Below are 21,191 nucleotides of genomic sequence, written 5' to 3' on the forward strand. Positions count from 1 at the left end.
GAGAGAAGGAAGGAAAAAAAAATTTTTTTTCAGTGAGATGTGGATTGCTTAAGAGCTGGGAGAACACTGTACCAACAATCCCTTAAGTATTTCCCCTAATTACATTTGCCAATAAACACAGATTCTTGGACTATGATAGAATCCCAGGCTTTTTAGTTCCAGGTAAACAGCATTTTACCAAGCAAACAAGAGAAGCCAATGCTTACTAGGATAATAAAAGCTATCGTTATAACTAGTGCTAGTACTTTAATGAGAATAAATAGTCCCCACCTTATTTCAAAGTAATTTTTTATACAAAAGGGGGAAATTGAAGACTAGGAAGAAATTATAGATGCTTGTTGCAGCACACCAAATTAGTATTTGTTAAGCACCTACTGTGTACACCATGTTGTCATAGGTTTTGCAGGTCATACACTTCTCAACAGCACTAGTGTTCAGTTTAAATCTACTTGGAAAAGTGACATAACCTCATTGCTTTGTTTGTTTTTTTAAAGGAAATCTTACAAAACAAATGTTGTGCTAGGAACTTACTAAAACTTTTACAATTCCATTTCATGGATATTGTCAAATCAGACACTTTTAAAGGGCAATTGACAATGTGAGTACGCATCCATTTCTATCAAACATTTGTGGAAATGTAAAAATACAGGGGCACAAAGTATACCTCAAAGATAAAGTGCATACTTAGCTTGTGAGAAGCACAGAGTTCAGTCTTTATCTCACAGAGAGAGAGAGAGAGAGAGAGAGAGAGAGAGAGAGAGAGACCTTAATAGAACAAAGCTACGATACATAAAGAGAAATGGACTGGAGAGCTGCATTTGGAATCACTCATCAGGCCTTGTGGGGGCTAACCACACTTGTTAGATGGGTTTCCCATGAGCTCTTGTCCTTGTATCCGAGAACAGGTCACTCACTCGCAGTGATTCATTTTTACAATTCCTTCCTTGTCCTTACCCTTTTATTTATATATATATACATATATACATATATATATATAAGCTAAATATGTCACAATCATTGTTTGCATATCAAAGTGGTTCATTATGGTAACTCTAGCCCCTTGAAAATTCATACTGCTTTCCAAGGACATTATTGCCTTAAAATAATTTTTAGTTAAAAACAGTAAAATTAAAGCTATGTCCCTGGAACAAAACATTCATGCCCCAAAAAGGATCAACCTGTAGACACATAGAAAAGGAACCAGATCCCAATCCAGAAGCCTCAGATAGCTTATTCACATGCATCTGCAGCTGGCTTTCCAGAATGCTTTATTTAAACAGACTAATCACCAAAAGTTCTTATATAAACTGTGTGACTTCTCTAGATGGACTCATTTACTGTCTCCAGGCATTAAATGTCAAGCTGTTGTAAAGGAAGGAGGAAGCTTCATTTCACCTGTCCCCTTCTTGGCTTCACAAAATGGAAACCAGGAACACTGTTTGTGCCAAGCCTGGGGTATGTGAAGAAAGCGTCTAGGCTCAGAAAGTCACAGAAAGGTGGTAGCAGACACTGTAATGGACCCGAAGGCCGGTGGGTATGGGGATGTTTACCAATGGTGGACACAGCAGGAACCTGTGTCCAACCACCCTTGATGTAGATTTGTCTTTGGCTTTTCTCACGTCCTTACATTTGGGCTAAAGTCCATCTGCAAGTGGCTTCTGCACAGGTTGGATTTTAATTCCCCTTGGACACATCTCAATTATTTTTTGAGCACACTTAACAGCATGGGGCTCTTCCTGCAGAGCTCAGCAGAAAACTCTGGCGGCTGGATGTCAAGAGCCTTTTGACCCTACCCCCCAGTGAGAGGCAGAAATTACATTTGGACACAAGCTACATCGGTGGAGATGCCATATATGAAGCAGAGACAAATGACTCTGCTTTTCACCAAGGTCGAGGAACTACGGAGCTTCAGAAGACTGACAGGGCTCACGGTGGTGGCCATTTTAGAACATTTCAGACTTCTAAGCAGCCAAAGTAGCTTGTTCAACTAGAAGTACTTCGCTGGTGAAATCACACTTTTTGGCTCAAGGGCAGCCTAAAGAAACAAGTTCATTTTTCCAATCATAGAATGCGAATCTCATTTCTCTTAAACTAGACTGAACTTTGCTTAATTTATAGCACGACATAACTTCCCATGGACATGTTACTTCTTCCGCATCTCAGTTTTCTAAACAGTCGTCAAATCATTTTCAGAAAGCAAACTGGATGAATGGTGTGAACACAGAACTAGCTCGGGCCCCTCCCTGCCTCTGACACCTCAGATACCGAAGAGGAAGAAGACCTATGTCTCTCAACAAAGGGCTGTGGAAGACCTAATCGTTCAAAGTCCTACCCCTGAGAACTATCTTTAGTAAGCGTCTGCTTTGCAAAGCAGCTCCACCAGCTGCACCACACTCTAAGCAACTGTGAGGTGCTTCCTCAGAAAATGTCAAGCCCTTTCGATGAAAAGGATGACTTTTTACCTTCCCGGTACCCGACAGAGTGTGAAGTAGAAAGTGAGTACTCCAAAACTTTCTGATGACCAAGTACACAAGGAAGACCCAGGCCTGAGGATTCAGGGCTGTGATCCCATCCTAGGATTCCAAAGATTAAAGCTAGAAGATCACGACTTCAAGGCCAGCCTAGACAATATAGGAAGATGTTATCTCAAGGAACAGAATCAGTAAATAAAAAAGAAAAACAATGATCTTGGTAACTGACAAACCACGATTTACAAAGCTCACAGAGCATTTGTACATATTAGCTGACTGAATACACAGTACAAGATAAATTAACTAGACTCTTAAAATATGTTTATAAAAGGGAGGTGACTAAAAATCTACGAGTTTCCTTCTGTGACAGTAAAGGAGTGATGTAAGGTCCTTAGCAAAAGTACAAATGGTAGAAAGTGACTGGCAGAGACCTGCCCAGCTTGTATCTCCATACCAAGTATCTTGTACGTGGTCCACAATGCTCGGCTTGATTGAAAGACTTGGTAAAATGGGCTTAAAAGCACACAAGCTAGGACTGCATCACAAATTGTCTTGTTTTTCTGCAACAGTATGCAGAACAAGCATGAAGGTTGCCAAGGACTCTAGCCTGTAACCCATGCTGCTATACACACCAGGCCTGTGGAAGAGAAAGTGACAAAGAACTCAGTATAAAGCTGTGTCACCACACTGAGAGCATTCTCCAATTCCATATGTTCATCTGATCCTAACGACATTATCTCTGGTGACTGGTTTATTTGGAACTGTACGTGAAAGGCAAGATGACAAATCTCAAACCAAATATAAGAGAAGTGAGAAATTCAAAAACCATCAGGGGAAAAACAAGCTCTGAGGAGAGCAGAGCAATGATGACCGAGTAAAGCCATTTTGTTCTAAAGACTTAAAAGGTTCTAACTAATAACACGGATTTCCTTGAAGTGATGCTCATAAGGGAACACACAGGTACATATTCGAAGTGTGCATACAACTAAATCTGTACAATCTATAATATGTGACATACATGTGTCATAAACCCACAGGTCTGAGAAAGAAGATCAGACCTAACCTTTCGGGAAACATCACCTAGGTACCCCAGCAAATCTTCCAAAAGAATTAGTACAGCCTATGAACACAGAAAAGCTTTATAAGATATCAGAGTCCATTCTCGGTCCTCTTCTCGGCCTTCTCTGAGCTCTGTGGTCATACTACAAAGGACAGAAATGGCAACTATCAATAGCAATGTCCAATTCGGACTATGAAAAGACAAACATGGAGTATTTGAATCCACGCTGACACCGCTACGTTAGGTGATGGCTGACCTTTGGAAAGACAAGCTATAAAATTGACACTGGGGAAATCAACTAGGTTTTCCAAGCCTTGGGTCCACCAGACCTGCCACAGGAATAAGTATCCAGTTATAAGTTCAATCACGATGCACATGGACACACTGGCTAGCTACCTATCTACAAAGCCCACAGGGGCAGCATCCCATTGTCTTTACTGATTAGGTCTGCTAGGCGGACATATTTAACAACCATATGAAGCTGTTTGTCATTTCTGCATACCAGCCTTGTCATTTAGGGGACAGTTATGCAATGGGCTTCACAGCAGGGAGTGAGTGATACCTAAATTGACAGTGGCTCCTAACTCTTCAGCAGAATACAGTATGTGTTTAGCACTGTGGTAGGCTAATGAGAAATGGCTGGGAAGTTAATCATAGCAAACGCACAGCACCAAAGCAGGATTCTCACCATTGATTAAACAGAACACAAATTAAGGAGGGAGTATGTTCTGAAAGGAGCATCCCACAGGAAAATACATTCAAATCAAGTAAGAGAGTGTGTGTGTGTGTGTGTGTGTGTGTGTGTGTGTGTGTATGCATGTATGTGTGTGTGTGTCAAATCTCAGAAAACTTTTTCAACGTTATCAATGATAAAGATTTATCAGTTAAGATAATTACCCAATTACTAGCTCAACTGCATAAAATGCACAGAAAAGACTAAATATATACTATATATGCTACTGTCTGAAACCAGTTAAGCTCACACATGGGTTGGCCTTCTCTGCACTGCAACGTGAAAAGCCCTACATCAAAGCTACTGTTAATAGATGTATGTTTAAATAAGCAAATATTAACTCCTAATCACTAGATATGAAATAAAAGATTCTGCAGGTTAATCCAATGAAATATTATTTGCAATACTAAAACAAGAGGCAGAGTGAAAGCTATCAAGGGAGGAAAATCACGCAACAGTCCTACCAATCACCACAGGTAGTGATGCCCGTGAACTGCAACAACGATTGGCATTCAAGATTGCCCTGATGGTACATTAGTGGCACTTACATCTTGGTAGTAACAAGCAGCTATCTAATTGGACTGAAGTCCTATTCAACAAGAGGGAAATGATATCCAGTACTGTAAACGTAGCCAAGAATGCAAGCCTAGTGAGGTCATAGATCCAACTGAAGAGAGCCAACTGAAGCCACTTTTCCTAAACCAGTGCAACTCCTAACTAACTACATTCTACACACGTCTCCTAACACCCACAGGTGGGTGCTATGTTACTCCTCAAAGAGGCTTCATCTCATAGCAGGTAGAGACCATTAGAGACTGCCACTAGTCACAACGCAGAGAACACCTCCTGTGGAGTGTCCAAATGCCGTTGATGCTTCCATAAAACCACCACCATGCCTTCAAGGAAGAAGGGGTGGAAGGCTTTAATAGCAGAAGACCAGGAAGATCCTGTCTTCTAGATATGGCAGAGAAGCCACACTCACGAAATCTCAACAATGTAACTGCTTAAGCAAGACGTGAACAATGACAGCACCAGTAGACATGCCAACATGGATGGAGGAAATGTCACAGGGCCACTGCCTAGATGAAGAGCTATAGACAATATAGAATGTTATGAGAGGGAGAATTAGTCTTTCCCAAGGATGAAACCCCTGCATGGATACTGAATGCCACATGGTCAGAATATTCATAAAAGCAACACTAACGGTTACTCAGCAGGCTGCACTTAACATTTATTTGCTTATATATATTCAACAATAATATTGATATGTGCACCCAACCAATGAACAGAAGCTGCTGACCCTCTGGTTGAATTAGGGAAAAGCTGGAGGGAGCTAAGGAGGAGGGCGACCCTGCAGGAGGACGAGTAGTTTCAATTAACCTGGACCCCTGAGATCTCTCAGACACTGGATCACCAACCACACAGCATACACCAGCTGAGATGAGGCCTCCAACACATGTACAGCAGAGGACTCCCGGGTCTGGGTTAAGTCAGAGAAAATGCACCTAACCCTCAAGAGACTGGAGGCCCCAGAAGTTTAGAGGCCTGGTGGGGTGGGTGGGGTGTGGACATCCTTGTGGAGACGGGAAGGGGAGGGGGTGCGGGTGGGAGGGGCATGTGGATGTGGAATTCTGGGGTGGGGGTGGGGACCATGAAGGGAATAAAATCAGGAGTGTAGAAATAAATAAATAAATTTAAAAAAAGAAAAGAAATAACAAGCCATGAATTTGAAAGAGACAGGTTGGAGGGAGAATAGGGAAGAGAGAAGTGATGCAGTTTTCACTTTTAAACCTCACAAAAAAAGAAAGAACTAAATACCTAGTAGTAAAAAACTGGTAAAATTTTATTTTATTTCTGTACTTTCTTTGTAAAATGGCATTTGAGGTGGGAAGAAACCATGATATGAAGCTGAAGAAGATGTCTATAAAAAGAACTAAAGCTATATTATTAGGGAAAAGTTAAAATAAAAAGAACTGTGCATCATAAAGTCAATGTGATGGCCAGGAAAGCCACTGCCTGTATGGCATGTGCTCCCATGTCCTTGAGGGGTGTTTATCAGGTTGCCACTCATGATAACCTCAGCGTGATGGGGCTCAGGATGGCCATGTTTACTGCCTGATGCTTTTCTATAGTGTCCCTATAGTTTTTCTACCATGCATAGCAATTACACAGCCCTGGGGGGAATCAGCTTTAAACTTTGGAAGGCAAGCACTTCTCAGACTGAATGGTTCATGGCCTCTCTGGCCCCAGCTACCTGCAGAAGACAGTGATGCAGGAAATGCTCAGTTGGTGAGCTCACCACCTTCTGCAGTGCTAGATTGTTGCACTGTTGGTCCTAAGCTTCCCTTCACCTGATAGAGCACACAACAAATGTAATAATCACATAAAATATGCAGCATTTCCCAACTGCTCCAAGTGGGTTCCGCCCTTCACTTCACCCAGTCATTTCTTGACTCCTGTTCTTTGCCCATCCTGGGGGGAAAATATTTCCCAGGGAGGGGCTCACAGAACAGTCAAACCGCTTGTCAGTGCATCGTCAAGATGTTGTCTTTTAATGACAGAATATTATGTTAAGGAATCAGATGTGCCGGGAAACAGCAAGATAATGACCCCTCTGGCCGCACCATGAAAGGGACTGAGTAAGGCACCTGGCCGGAGCGGCCTGAAGCGTCAGTTTCTCCACTAATTATGACTGCCTTCCAGGCATGGGCTGGACTTGCCACAGACAGGAAGCTGAAGGTTTCCAGTGACACCCACCCATGCACACAGGTAATTTTACATGCAGCACTCGGCAAGGCTGAGGAGCCCCTTGAGGCGCAATGATCAGTGGGAAAGTGACAGCATTTGCCGTCACTAAAGTCTCAGGCAGAAAACAAGCCTCTACCCCATTAAAAAAAAAAAAATACGGCATAAATAAATGATCTGGGAGCCATGATTTCAGAGTCTCTCGGCTCTGGAGGCTGGAAGGAGGCCCAGCTATTGGAGCAGAAAAGGGAGGAGAAAATGAAAAAAAATGGGGTCTGGAGACCTCAAGACACCTCAGCCTGAAAAGAAGGGTTTGAGGAGTCAATTCCTATGCAAGATCCATCACCTCAGACTGGTACTCATGGGTGAAAATCCTGCATCTCATTTTCCCAAGGAACTCCCAAGAGATCAAACAATAAACTTCAAAGAGGACCTTAAACGCTATACTGTAGTTCACAGTCATTCACTCCCCCACCACACACACCAACCCTGAAAAAGATAAAATCCTGCCTGGAGAGGAGGGGTTTATTTAACTCTGCCGGATGAAAACGACACAGGGTATCACTGCGCTGCTACCTAATCAAATATTTAACTAAAGGCTTGTGTAAGCATGGAAACATGTCTACCCAAACACATTAGAATTCATGATTTCTATCATTATCCTCTACTATTTCCCTAAACTGTTTCTTTATGCACACAGTAGGTACGTAATGCATGTCTGAGCTGGTGGGTGGACAGGTGGGTTGACAGACTGACAGCTTGTAAGCCAGCCCCGAGACTGTGATGCGCACCCTGAAAACCTGGAAGATGAGGGAACACAGACCATCCCAGCTGGTCACGACATGATGCTTTGCAAGTTAGTGACAAATTTACCAACTAGGCTTAGGTCCCTGAGCCCCCTCCCCCGAAGCATGACTAGGTAGCAAAGATCGAACCATTCCTCCCGACGGACAGGTCAGGAATAACAAACACTCGCTCTTTAGATACATTTTCCTACCAAGCTAAAACTGGAAAAGGCGCTTCAGCATGAGTGAGTGGGTGTTTCAGGAAGACAGGGCACAACACTCGTGGGGTATGATTTATACCATAAGGAAAAGGGGGAAAAAAACGTAAGTTGAGACCTGGTGTCTGAAGGAGGTCTATTCAGGTTGACTGCGTTCACTGCCCTCGGTAAGCTAGGACTGATCTGCTTGCATGCTGTGGAGACCTGGCTTGCAGGAGGTGAAATGGGTCCCAGCCGCTGAACCATCATGGGACTGCTGGTGACCACTAGATTGTTGCAGCTGCCTTTTCCAATGGACTTGCACTGAGGCCCAAAGCCAAGAGCCCCTAAAAACAAATGAATCAGGTTAGCTTTTATGTCCCTTACATCAGCAATCAGTACATACATACATTTATATCAGGGCTCATGTTTAGAGACAGTCCTTGGACCTTCTCCTTTTTAAACATTTACTTTTTGACACGGGGTTTCATGGAGCCTAGGCTGACCTCCAACTTCTTATAGAGCCAAAGCTGGCCCTAAGCCCGTTCTCCCTGCGTCCATCTCCCAAGTGCTGGTGGTTCCAGATAGCTCTTTAATATTGATTACACCAAAAAGCAAATGATTCCAATGCAAAAAGCTGTAACATCACAGTGAAAAGCTCTCCGTGATCACCACTGACACCAAATGGGGTTAAGTTTCACTGTGCAGAACTGAGAATCATTTGTTGAAAATAACACTGAAAGTCAGACTTCATAAGAGCCTCAACTGAAGGACAAAGGTGACCAGTAGTTGGGAATTACCTTTATCAAATCAGGTTTTCCCTAAAGTAGCTAATATTTTGAATTTAATGATTTGACAGCAAATAAAGTCAATACTTCCGCAGGGTAGGCATTTAACTGGTCGATCTGACTGCAAAACTATACATCTCAAAATCCTCTTTAAATGGGAATTATAGTCAGGCTACATCCCTTCTCCCTCAAGGTTTCCTCTTCAACCCAGCACATTGCCTTTGCATATAGATCTTTAAATATAAATATATATATATATATATATATTCAAGGTGGGTAATCTCTAAAATGCTCACTTGGAAAGGTAATTGAGTTTAACATATTTTTATTTTCATTACTTAGAATATTCCAATGTTGAAAATTGGTACATACTTCTAGGAGAAAGAGAAGAGGCATATTTAATGACACACGAGTCTGTGTCATTAAAGTTAAAAGCAGAGAAGAACTGGCTGGTGCTGCCGTGACTCATTTATTGAAAACAGTACTGAGAGCTTAGTCATTCTGGACATTCCTTTCTCATGAATGTATTTTTTTTCTAACATGTCTGTCAATTACCTGTTCAAGTATCGGTGGCTTATACTGTTACCAAGTCTAACAAAAAACTGAAGATCTCACTAGATTATCTGACTTCATAATGGCTCTACTTGGGAACCAAAGTAAATAGAATTTGTCACTGTAACTTTCTTAAGCTCTAGAAAGCAAAATTTCCCACTTTGTTTTTTTTTTTCCCCAAACAGCCAAGGGTTCTGTTATTTGACATCAATTTTGGTTACATTTTCTTCTAAGAGTTCGAGAGACAAAGCAGACCTCGGAGCTATGAGAGAATCGTCATAAATGAAGCCATGCCTCAACTATGCTGATGGGGTCACAGCCTAGTAGGTGGCAGGAGCCCTGCTTCACTCCAACCCCGTGGAGTAAAATCCAACTGCACATGGCTTGCCTAGGGCAACACAGGGAATTAACATCTTCTAAGACTCAGACTTCTCGCGGTGTTCCCACAGTATCCCCATGGTTTGGTTTGAGATTTTAGGTGAGCTCCTGGATGTTTTCCAAGATCACTGGCTCCTACAGAGATTTCTCACGTGTGTTTTCATATGTACAAGTTCGCTTCTCTCTTCCTCGTGTAGCACATTTCTATTCTACTCCATTGTGTCTTCCAGAACCAGTTGGAGGTCCTCCATCTTGATGACCCATTGGGCATTGGGCATCAAGGCTTCGTCTTCACACCAAGAGTGGCAAGTATGACGTTTAGGTAAAGACCACAAACCAAGTATCTCTGAAAATTCTTAACCATGTACCACTGCACAGACTCACTTCTTCTCTTGGAAAGGGCAATGTAGTGGTGCATTGCCTAACCCAGGATACACTGACCTCAGTTAGTCCTCAGCTTCCTTACATAGATGTCCCCATTAAAAGCAAGATCAGATCCCAAGAACTCAGTCCAATAAAATGCCATAAACTCATAGAATAAATTGTCACTTTACTATTAACATTTAAATTCCTCTAAAACAAAGACGCTAGTCACTCTCTCAGTATACATCAACTAAAACTTAGTAACAAAACATATTAATACCTACTTTGTCAAATCTAAAATCCTGTGTGTGTGTGTGTGTGTGTTACAAACATAAACAATGAGATAAATTTGTGTATCGTGTCATTACTTCAGAGATATGGTGAAAATACGTATACCTTAGAATTAGCGACTGACAGATATTTTTGCTTTAACGCTTGCCCACAATCCTATCTGTGTAGTGAGCACCTCTGCGGTTTCAAGGTTCCAACCCAAAGATCCTTACCGACCTTCCACCCCCATTACATTCCCACTGTGCTTTCATTTTTGTTCTTTTACTCCTATTAGAAATGAAGTCATTGTTTAATATATCTCTACTTCCTAGAGCCCAACTGTTATAAAGCTGTGAAGGCACGAAAATTAAAAGTGGTTACAATGAAAATGAAATATTATCCAACTATTTTCATAGACACTTCTTGTCTTTCATGAAACACAGAACCGTCAAACTGAGTCAATTTTCTGATGCTGACCAGTGTCACGGACCAAACTGAATGGAAGATGAAGATGGTGAGAACAGTTATATATATATATATATTCTTCTGGCCCAGGAGGTTGTGCTGACCAAGTCTTCCCCTGGAACTCCCCGCCCAGACTCTTACATCCACTCTGTTCTGTAGTTCTGTAATAAAGACATACTGATCTTCCTTTGCCCAGTTGTCTCCTTGGTGTGCATTATCCCTTTCCTCTACTCCAAACTCATGGACCAACTTAAACATCCTCTAGTCACAGGAAAGCAACAGCTTGTGGTGCTGAACAGTGAATTTCTCGGAAGCTTGCAATATGTGTGCGCAGCTCTGAGAATGTTCTAGAAAACGACACCAACTATCTCACAAATAGAAGCAAGCAGTAGGTGCACCAAGAGTTGCTATTAACAAAAGCACTCAAGTCTGGATCTTTTTGAGAATACCAAATTTAACAGTGAGGGGAGAACTACTCCAGAACAGGAGTGTGAACTCGGGGGGGGGGGGCGCCCTGCCTGGGATGAAGGCTCTTTGTGTGACCCAGGAAAATTACTGGATATGTGTAGTCAGTATTCCTATCTGACCATTTACCAAACCGAAAACCATTACTGCGGGCCTGTAAGGTGGCTTTGCATCTAGAATGTACGTACAAAGGACTCAGCAGCATAGCAGGCACTATGGGTGCCAGCAGCCATCGTCACGGATGGCGCTGGGTCATGCTTGCCCTTGCTTTTCGGTCCCACTTTATTAAAGACAAAAACGTCTTCATAGCTCCTTGCACAAAGCAAGAGAGTAAACGATGTTTAATTCTCTGCCTATTTCCAATGTTCTTTCTGTTTTGAGCCTAGAGCCAATTTTTTTTTTAAACCAGGTGTCATCACAGATAGAAGTTTGCAACTGGCCAAGTTTGAATGTTCCCTGGCTTGCTGTTCAGTAAAAACAAACCATACAGCTTTACTGACTCCCAGATGTGCCAACTACTTGGGCACTGGCATTCTTTTTGAAATATCGCTTATTTTTAGAGACAACATGGTGTGTGTTTAAAAATGTGTTTACGACTCAAATAAAGATCTGAGAAGACGGCACTCTGAGTATCATATAGGTTCCAGCCAAGATTAATGCGTGCCAGTGGAAAGCCCCAAACATTCTGCGTCCTTGCGTTTCTGAACTGGGTGGTCATTTGGGAAGAGCATGGTTTTCGTGGGTGCCTTCCTTAGTTGAGAGTCTTCATCTCCGAAAGCCAAGGTTAAGTAGGTCATCCTTAGGGACCACTGATAGGCTGCATCTTTCCTAACTGCTGATGCCCACGCACTGGTTCTCTTAAAGCTCGCACTGATACAGAGGATAACACAAATGTGTTACAGATGAGAGAGCAGATCTAACTTGATCAAAGCTTTGCTGTTCTTAATCGATAATCAACTGGCACTTACAGACCGCTAACCACGAGCCAGGCATTGATGCAGACAGTAGCGAAGAGATGGGCAAAGTTCCTCACTGACGCCACTGCCTGGCTGTTTTTATTAAAAGGTAATTCTGCCTCTAGGATTGTGTAATAGCTTTTATCGGGTTAAGAAATAAATAACTATGAAAGATCAGCTTCTAAATGGTTCATCCCAACGCACAGACGGGGTATTTTGAAGGCAAAAGAATATTAATATCGGGTAAGTTCATATCCTGCCCCCTTCCCTTACTGGCTATGTGGTACTAGTCAGAGAGCTTAGGATGTCTCTACCCTAGGAACTTCTTCTCAAATAGAAACAGTCATGTTACCTCAAGCGTGGGATTGCCCTAAAGACAACTGATTATTACCACACTTACAGTAACACACAAATAATACACGCCACACCTAAGCATCTGGGTTCTCTATAACATCTTACTCTGAAACATTAAAGACCTAAATATAAGATCATAGATACACAAAAACAATCCCCAATTTTCTCATTTCTTCCTCTTTCAATTTTCTATGAGAAGAGTTTGTTGATGCCAATTTTGGGACATTAAGAATGAGTCTTAGATCTCATATTTTTAAACCCTAAATGTATTAGTCATATAAACTCAAGACAAGGGTACAATACTAGTGGAGAAAATGCTATGCTCACATATTACCAATAATCCACACAGAGCTTTCTAACCCAGGATCATGTCATGGAAAGAAAGGTTTTGAGCCACACTCCAGGGGATTCCCCAGAGCAGTTTAGTAAATCGTTGGGTAGTAAATCACCCAAGCACTGAAGGTTGATAGAAAAGTTGACAGGCGAAAGGAAGAAAAGAAAGGAGAGACAGAGTGAGCACACATTTGCATCCTAGCCCCTCCACCCACTAGCTTTATAATCTTCCCACATTACTTAAGCATTCTGTGTCTTGGTTTCCTGATTCTAAAATGAGTTTGATGCCAGCAGAACTGTACAGCTGTTAAGAGGGCTGAAAGAGCTAATACGTGTGATATATTTAGTGTGTGGCACTTACTAAATGCTTTGAGAAAGTTAACTGAATTAGGAGAGGGAAGAGAGCTCAGTGGTAAAGGGCCTGATGCGCAAACAAGAGGCCCTGAGTTCCATCAGTAGAACCCATGTGGAAATGCCAGGCCCCATTGTATTTCCAGAATTGAGCATGTGAAGGCAAGCAGATCCCCAGGGCTGAATGGGCAGTCATGTTAACATACTTAGAATCTTCCAGACCAGACACAGAACCTTTCTCAAAAGAAGAACATTGATGGAGTAAGACACCAAACAACACCTCAAGCTGTCTTCTGGTCTCCACACTCTCTCATGTCCATACAACATAAACACATCCACAGATTAGCTAAGTGTTATTTAAGAAGCCCCCTTCCTTTTAGGCTCCCACCCCTAGCCAAGAAGCTATCTGCACTTGGTGCCCACCTGAAAAGGGAATATTGATTTTTCTCCAGTGGACTCTCACAGGGTAAAGAAACCACACTTCGGGGCGGGCCCCATGCCCAGTAGTAGTTGAATGACACAAAACAGCTTCAATATGATTTTTTTACCATTTTTGGTTTCTGGGTTTTGTGGAGGTTTACTCTGGAGAGGAGGCTTGTGTGTGTTTGTTTGTATTGTGTTTTAGAGAGAGAGGGGCTGTGAAGCACGAGTGAGGGGTGGAGGGGAAATGGGGACAGAGAAAAGCATGACCAGGATGCTGTATAAAAATGTTCTTCAATAAAAAATAAGAAAGAAAAATAAAGGACAGGAGGGAGGGGGAGAGGACAGACGGACAGACATATCTCCAGTACCATTTTACATGGTTTCTAGATTTTCTTTTCGCTTGAGCACTCAGAAACTAATGCTCACATACCACACTGCATGGAAGACACATACAGAAGACAGACAGACAGACAGTCTCTCTCTCTCTCTCTCTCTCTCTCTCTCTCTCTCTCTCTCACACACACACACACACACACACACACACACACACACACACACACACACGCAGTGGACCAGTCCCTCCCAGAATGGCCTCCAGTTTTACACCACTCTTTACTCACCTCTCCCATCCCTCCTCTATGCCACTGCCTAGGAAAAGATCTGACTATCTCAGACTAGGGTGCTAATGACAAGTGAACTACCTCAAGGGCATTTTACAACAAAACAGTACTATAGAAACATCAAAGGAACATTTAAGAATACCCCAGATGATTAAAAAAAAAACAAAAAAAAACACATTTTTTTTCAAAAGTCAGGAAGAAAAAAATCAGAAGTGTTACCTTCAAAGTTTATTTATTTGTTTATTCATTCATTTGTTGTATGTGCATGTGTGCAGCTGTATGCATGTGTGCAGCTGTATGCATGTGTGCAGCTGTATGCATGTGTGCAGCTGTATGCATTGTGCAGCTGTATGCATGTGTGTAGGTGTGCATGCCATGTGTCCATGCAGAAATCAGACGACAATTTGTGAGAGTTCGTTTTCTCCTTCCTTCTGGGGACTCTAACTCAGGCATGACATCAAGAGACAGAAACCAGCTGCTGAATCATCTCACTGGCCCCAGAAATAGTATTTTCCTAAACTTCTCAATAGACCTTTCACTGTACAAACAAAGTTTTTACAAGTCTAGTCCTTCCTTTGTTCCTGGTGATCACAAAATTGAGGCAGAGCTCAGAGCCAATGTAGGTCATTCAAAAGTAAACGTTTTGCAACTTTGAAGCTCAAAACTTTACCAGTTTCTACCAAGCACTTAAATACCCCTGCATGGCATGGTTTCCTTAAACCAATCCAGAAAAAACCCTAATATAAAAAAGAACTCCTTTTTAAAACTCTCTGGGTTTTGTTTTTAAATAACAGATGCTTTGTCTGCATGTTCGTGAGTCCCTCCAATGCTTGCAGTGCCCACAGAGGCCAGAAGGGGGCTCGAATCCCCTGAAACTGAATCAGGGTTGTTAGCCACCATGTACATGCGTGCTCAGAATCAGAACCCAGGTCCTCTAGAAGAGCAGCCAGTGCTCTTAACCACTGAACTATCTCACCATCCCCTAAATCAAAGACCACTTTCAAAAGCAAGCAAATCTCAGATGCCTTGTGTCAAGGTTTGAATATATGTGGCCCGGGGATTGGCACTATTTGGAGGTGTGGCCTTGTTGGAATAGGTGACTCACTGTGCACATGGGCTTTAAGACCCTCACCCTTGCTGCCTGGAAGTCAATATTCTGTATCAGTCTTCAGATGAAGATGCAGAACTCTCAGTTCCTCCTGCACCATGCCTGTCTGGGTGCTGCCATGTTCCTGCCTTGATGATAATGGACTAAACTTGTAAGCCAGCCCCAATTAAATGTCCTTGTAAGAGTTGCCTTGGTCATGGTGTCTGTTCACCGCGGCAAAACCCTAACTAAGACACTATGGAAAATGCTTTGCATTCACATGGGAGGGGTGCTGTCCTCTCCTGCCCTCCTAGGGATGAAACACTTAGCAGGTCAGTGTTGTCATCTGGATTCTTCTACAAGGTAGTTCCAAGCATTGCTGACAGCCACCATACAGAGCTCCTGCCCAGTCAAGGGTTACTGCTGTGGCCGTCCTCCCTGTGCCACAGAACAATCTTTAATAAAAACTCAACATAATGGCAGAAGTGATTATTTATGTACCCCCAAAATGTGCCAGAACCTCTTGCTAATTCCTCATTTTCTAAGAAAGGAGCTGCCCAGTCTTCCTCTAAGGTAGAACCAAGACTAAATAGGAAAGACTGGCTCAAGAAACTGTTCTTGCTTTCCTCTAGGTGCACAACTAGAAAGATAGAGGTGTCCACAGAAGACAAGGCTGACCAGGTAGCCATAAGTTCATCCCAAACAGAGTTGGCAACAGGACAGCCTGATTTTGGGGCCCAGACATGAAGAGCACTGGGATATTACTCAAAACTCTGCCCTCACAACCTATTCTCCATCAATACGAAAGGATATTGTGACAAGGAAGAAATATTCTATATACTGTGACAACGCTCCACAGGTTGCAAACAATGTTTAGGATTATAACATATGCATTCTTAGACCTTGGATTTATTAACTTAGCATATATCAAAGCACCACCCACATTTTACTAGGGACATCGTGTTGGGAATTACGTTTATTTACATTTCAAGTTTAAAACAATAAGCATTACAGCGAATCATGTAGAAGCACATAAAAGCCATGGTCTTTCATGTCTGCCCAGTTGCAGCAGTCCTCTTTTAAGACATACAACTTGAACGGCCAAATGTATATCCTTCCACATGTCTAAGTTCTACAAACATGAATATGCATGTTCTAATTCCAAAAGCAATATGATTTATCATACATTGCCCCCATCTGTTCTTAAGAGAAACCATCAGAGTATAGCTATTTTAATAAAGTCTCAAAGCAAATGCTGAAAGAAATCCACCTTTATCCCACAAATTCCTGTCTTACACTGAAACATCCATAAGGGAGTACATAGCTTGGGGCAAGGCACTGTATCGTGTCGGCTCCTTTCTTTTCTCTCTAATGGGGTAAGCATGAGGTACCTGAGAGAATTCTGGAAAGTACATGTATTCCACCTGGGATGGATAAACAGGCGTCTTTCTCTGCAGGGACCCAAGAAAAACCAGAGTGGCCACAGGATAAAGGTCAGCAGCCCCACTGTGCATTCACTCACCGCCTTCGAAGAACTGGAAACAAGGAACGCCTGCATAGCAGACATCCTAGGCTTCTTGTGGAATATTTCAACAAATCTGCAATGCCTCCTTGCTGAAATACAGCACTGGCCGTGAAGTGACTGTGCATGAGTGTACACAGTATGTCACTAGGGATACAGAGAGGTTGGATGAATGGCCAGAAATGCCCAAGAATGGGACTCAGAATGAAACCATTAGCAAGTGCTCAGAACTGCACACAACCTAAGGGAGATAAGACACGCTGGGCATCGCAGCCTGTCATTGTGGAGCTGACGATCTGCAGACATCAAACAGACTCACCTAGGAGCCATCAGATAAGGTTAATGCACTGTGCAGGACTGAATATGAAGCTAAATTATAGACAGGAGTTCAAAGAAAAAGTTACTATGTTATAGATAATTCCCTGAAGGAGATTAACCTAGAGATATTAACCTGGAGATATTTCTCAAAGTTCTTCAGGAACTCCGAAGGTGCATCCCTTAAAAGTGGTAAGTGGGGAAAAGCTTCTGGAGATGCCCATGGTCAAACAACTTCAAAATACCTCAATAAAGAAAAGGTTACATCCTTTTTATTACAAGGGTTCTCGTAGCTCTTACAAAGTGAATAATGAATCTCTCAGAGAAAGTATGGCATGGAAAATACATTTGTTGGGAGGAAGACTGAATTTTGAGGGGCTCCTCCTCCTTGGGGAGCCACTCAAGAATAACATACTAATCCTATGGAAAATAAGCTAAAACAATAAAGGAAGAAAAGGCACATGGATGCAAAGGAAGTAATAGGGTGCGGTCATGGAAGTCAGTAAAGGGGAGCAGGGTGCCTGAAGTTGGTGTCTCCAGCACAAAGCAAGGGAAGAAGCAGAGCTCAGGGGATCAATCAGCTCAGTTAGTCCAAAAGACCTCAGCCATTGTTGAGACCTGGGATGTTCTCCAATAGCCAGAAACTATTGGGAGCTTAGAGAAACCTTAAGAAATGGGGTTAACAGCAGGCTATAGCATGGGGGGGGGTGTGCTCTTGAAGGGTATTGTGGGCCCTGGTCTTCTCTTTCCCTCTTTTCCCTTCCAAAGGGTTTTGCTCCTGTGTTAAGACCACATGTTAAGGTCACATGTACCTTATCACACACCCAAGAGCAATGGAGCCATTGTGTACCAATGGTTGCAAACCACAAGCCGAAAAAACCCACTCTCTTTGTAAGTGAGTTACCTTACTCTTATTTTGTTAGAGGAACAGAGAGCAGGCACAGTCTGATGTTAAAGCTGGACATTTCACATCATCACAATTCCATGCCAGACTAGCATCATGAGGGTCACGTCAATAAACTGTGCTCTGAGCCCACTAAGCAGATAATGCTGGCATACTTGGCTGTCTGCCATGGGTACGCCATGTTGTAAGTTATGGTACATGCCACTGGAGGTTCGACCCAGAGTAAACTCTTTCCCCAAGAGACGAGTAAGACTAAAAGCAATGGGAGAAAGAGAAAGTAGAGAACCAATAAGGGCCAGTGTGGATAAAAAAAACTCACAAAACAATGGTTAGAGAAGCTGGTTTAGAGTAAATTCAGGGGTTTTAAATTAAAGTATAACAACTTAGAAAACCAAATAGAAGGTGGGGTACATCTATAAAATCTATTCTGCAGCTCCTTCTCAAAGTGATGAAATAAATAGGTCAAGTCCTAACCCCAGGAGGGATCCAGGAAATCTACAACCCCCCCCACTAGTTTGCCCTTGGGGGTTCAGCTTGATTCACCCGAGTTTACTTCCCAGGGGTATACTTTTTACACCAACATGCTTCCAGCTTTAGTCAGCATTGTAGGAATGTTGCCCACAAAGAATGGAATCATCAGCCCTACTCGTTTTATTTTATGCCCATGTTAAATGGAGTCACATTTATACCTGATAAACTGAAAACTGTCCCATGCTTGTCTGAACGCCTAAGAACCTCACTTTGTGGGCATCAGCCCTCACCTTGCTTCCTACAGAGCTGAGCTCTTCTGGTAAGATGTTATAAAGACGACAGCTCCTAGACACCTCATAAAGATGGAAGGTAGATTCAACGTTGTTCCTGGGGTTTATATTCTAAAGTCCCATCTCTCAGCCATTATACATCAATTATCAACCAATTAGTACAAAAAGCTGCTGCTGACCCTCCTGTTATCCCTTGTGATGATTTGCCAAGTTAACTGAAAGCTTCCTTATCCCGCAGAGACTCTTAGTATATAGCAAGTGTTAAATAAAGTTCACCCACAATTAGCCTCGAAATCCAAAGAGGAAATGTAAGCACATTTTACTGCTTCTCCCTTGACAAAGTTTCCAACAATCCCACGGGAAGAGAGCAGATGTATTTGTTAAATAAATGAATTGTTACTCTCAAAACCTGAAATGTGAGCCCAGGCTCCATGGTGATTTACTGCTGGTGAGTCAGTTATCAGTTTGCTGTGACCCTTTTCTGCTGTTCTAGATACTTGAAGGGAGCTTTCCTTTCACTGACGAGTCAGATTGTTCCTGCCTACATTCTAAATGGGATTACACCAAGGCCTGTCTGCTGGATCAGACCATGGGAATGGATGATGCTGGATGACACAAGAAAGAAATGAAGGGAAATAGGGAGGAAGCATACTTTAGGTGGAGAAAACCGACTTAGTCTCCCAAAGACCATAAGCAAGTCACATTGACCTACTGTGGACTTGGCATTTGCCATGAAATGAAATATTGAGCCATTGCTCTTCTGAAAAATCTTCTAGCTGATTGGAGGGAGTTTAAACTAACCGAGAAGAACAACATCCAATCTTGAATTATGTTGCCTTTGATGCCGAGTACCAAAGGAACACAAACGAGAAACAAATCTGTCAAAGTTTGGAGGGAAAGGCAAGCCTCTCTGTGCTAGAAGCATAGGGGACAGTGTATGACCAATGAGATGCCTGACTGAGGAGAGAGCAGCAAGCAGGGAAAGCACAGTGGAAGAGGCACAGAAGCAATGTTAAGTGATGGAGACCGGGCCAGAGAGGACTCAAACACTGCGTGACTCTGGCCATGGGCAAGTTCCTTAAATACTCTGTGCCTTTGTTACTCATCTGGAAAACAGTGTGGTAACCAATTCCAACTTCATACAGGGTTTAAGGAATTGAATAAAATATATAAAGTATTTCCATGCCTGCCCAGCACAGTGAGTACCCCATAAACCTTAGGCATCCCCAGTCTTACTAAAGAACTGTGCATCTCATCTGGGCTGACAGGTTAACTATGAAGAGGACCGTTCAACTACTTTCAGAAAACATGGAGACAGAGCAAAGGCTGAAGGCAAAACCAAGCTAGGAAGACACTGTCATGATCTCAGGACTGTGTCTAGGAAGAGCCAATCAGAGCTGACAGGACAAAGCCAATATTCTTATTATGAGGGAGCAGGAGGGCAGAGGAGAATGTGGAAGGGACACAGCAAGCATGAATGGACCAGATCTTTCTTTCATATGTACAGGTCATACATTGTCTAAGTGAGCCAATACAAACCAAGGGTTAAAAGGGGAAAAAAATTACAAAGTCACCTGCTAGTGACATGCTTCACCAGATGAACCAATGGGTAGAACCCATCAATCAGGAAGCTGTGGCTCATTGAGTATTTGCTACATAAAAGATAATGATTTGTAGAGAACTAATAAGGCAGATGTAGTCCAAAGCTACAAATACAGTTAGGAAATATCTTCTTGAATGGGTGTGAGTCGTGATACTCAAGAACAATGAGGTCCCTGGGTGGTAGACACAACTGATGCTATGTCCAGCGTCTCTATTACAACATCAGGAAATATCGGTTTGCCCCTCTGCCCATGCTCACTATGGCTCTAAATATGTTACCAGGCAAAGTTTCTAATTTTCTGTCTTCTTTTGAAAGACAGTGCCCCACTGTGATCCACATAGTAGGCTAGGAAATCCCAAGGAGGGAGACAACACTATCAAGGAGTAAATCAAACTGTTGTTTTGTAACCCTTTCCTCCAAAATTGAAACATTTCATCCTGCTTACGGGGCTCCTTAAGTAGGAAAGTAAACAACTAAGAATAGCTTCAGGAAATCCCTGAAACTGACCAGATTCACAAGGCCTCTCTCCAGCTGGGTAAACAAGAAAAGGTGAGAGTTCCTCTCAAATAACCCAAGTGGCAAAGACCTACTAAGCCACCTAGAAGGGGTTTAGACCAACCTAGGCACCTGGAAAGGACACTTTCTCCAACCCATTGAGCTGTCTGCAGGTTATTCAATGTTCACCTATGC

At 42.6% G+C, this 21,191-nt stretch overlaps 1 protein-coding gene across 5 annotated transcripts in view; it reads right to left on the bottom strand.

Annotated features, from left to right (window-relative positions):
• Positions 1–21,191, bottom strand: part of Glis3 (GLIS family zinc finger 3) — a 419,850-nt gene that overhangs the window by 269,796 nt on the left and 128,863 nt on the right. For 3 of the 5 annotated variants that reach the window (XR_005499631.2, XM_039101395.2, XM_063281030.1), the window contains one exon: positions 8,131–8,338. The exons of the other annotated variants lie outside the window; for them this stretch is intronic. Coding sequence is in view for 2 of the 3 variants with exons in the window: in XM_039101395.2 (XP_038957323.1) it covers positions 8,131–8,338 (208 nt within the window). In the remaining variant the exon portion in view is untranslated. The remainder of the gene's footprint in view (positions 1–8,130; positions 8,339–21,191) is intronic. 5 annotated transcript variants of the gene reach the window in all.

The sequence above is a fragment of the Rattus norvegicus genome, chromosome 1, assembly GCF_036323735.1.
Source record: "Rattus norvegicus strain BN/NHsdMcwi chromosome 1, GRCr8, whole genome shotgun sequence".
NCBI classification, from domain to species: Eukaryota; Metazoa; Chordata; class Mammalia; order Rodentia; family Muridae; genus Rattus; species Rattus norvegicus.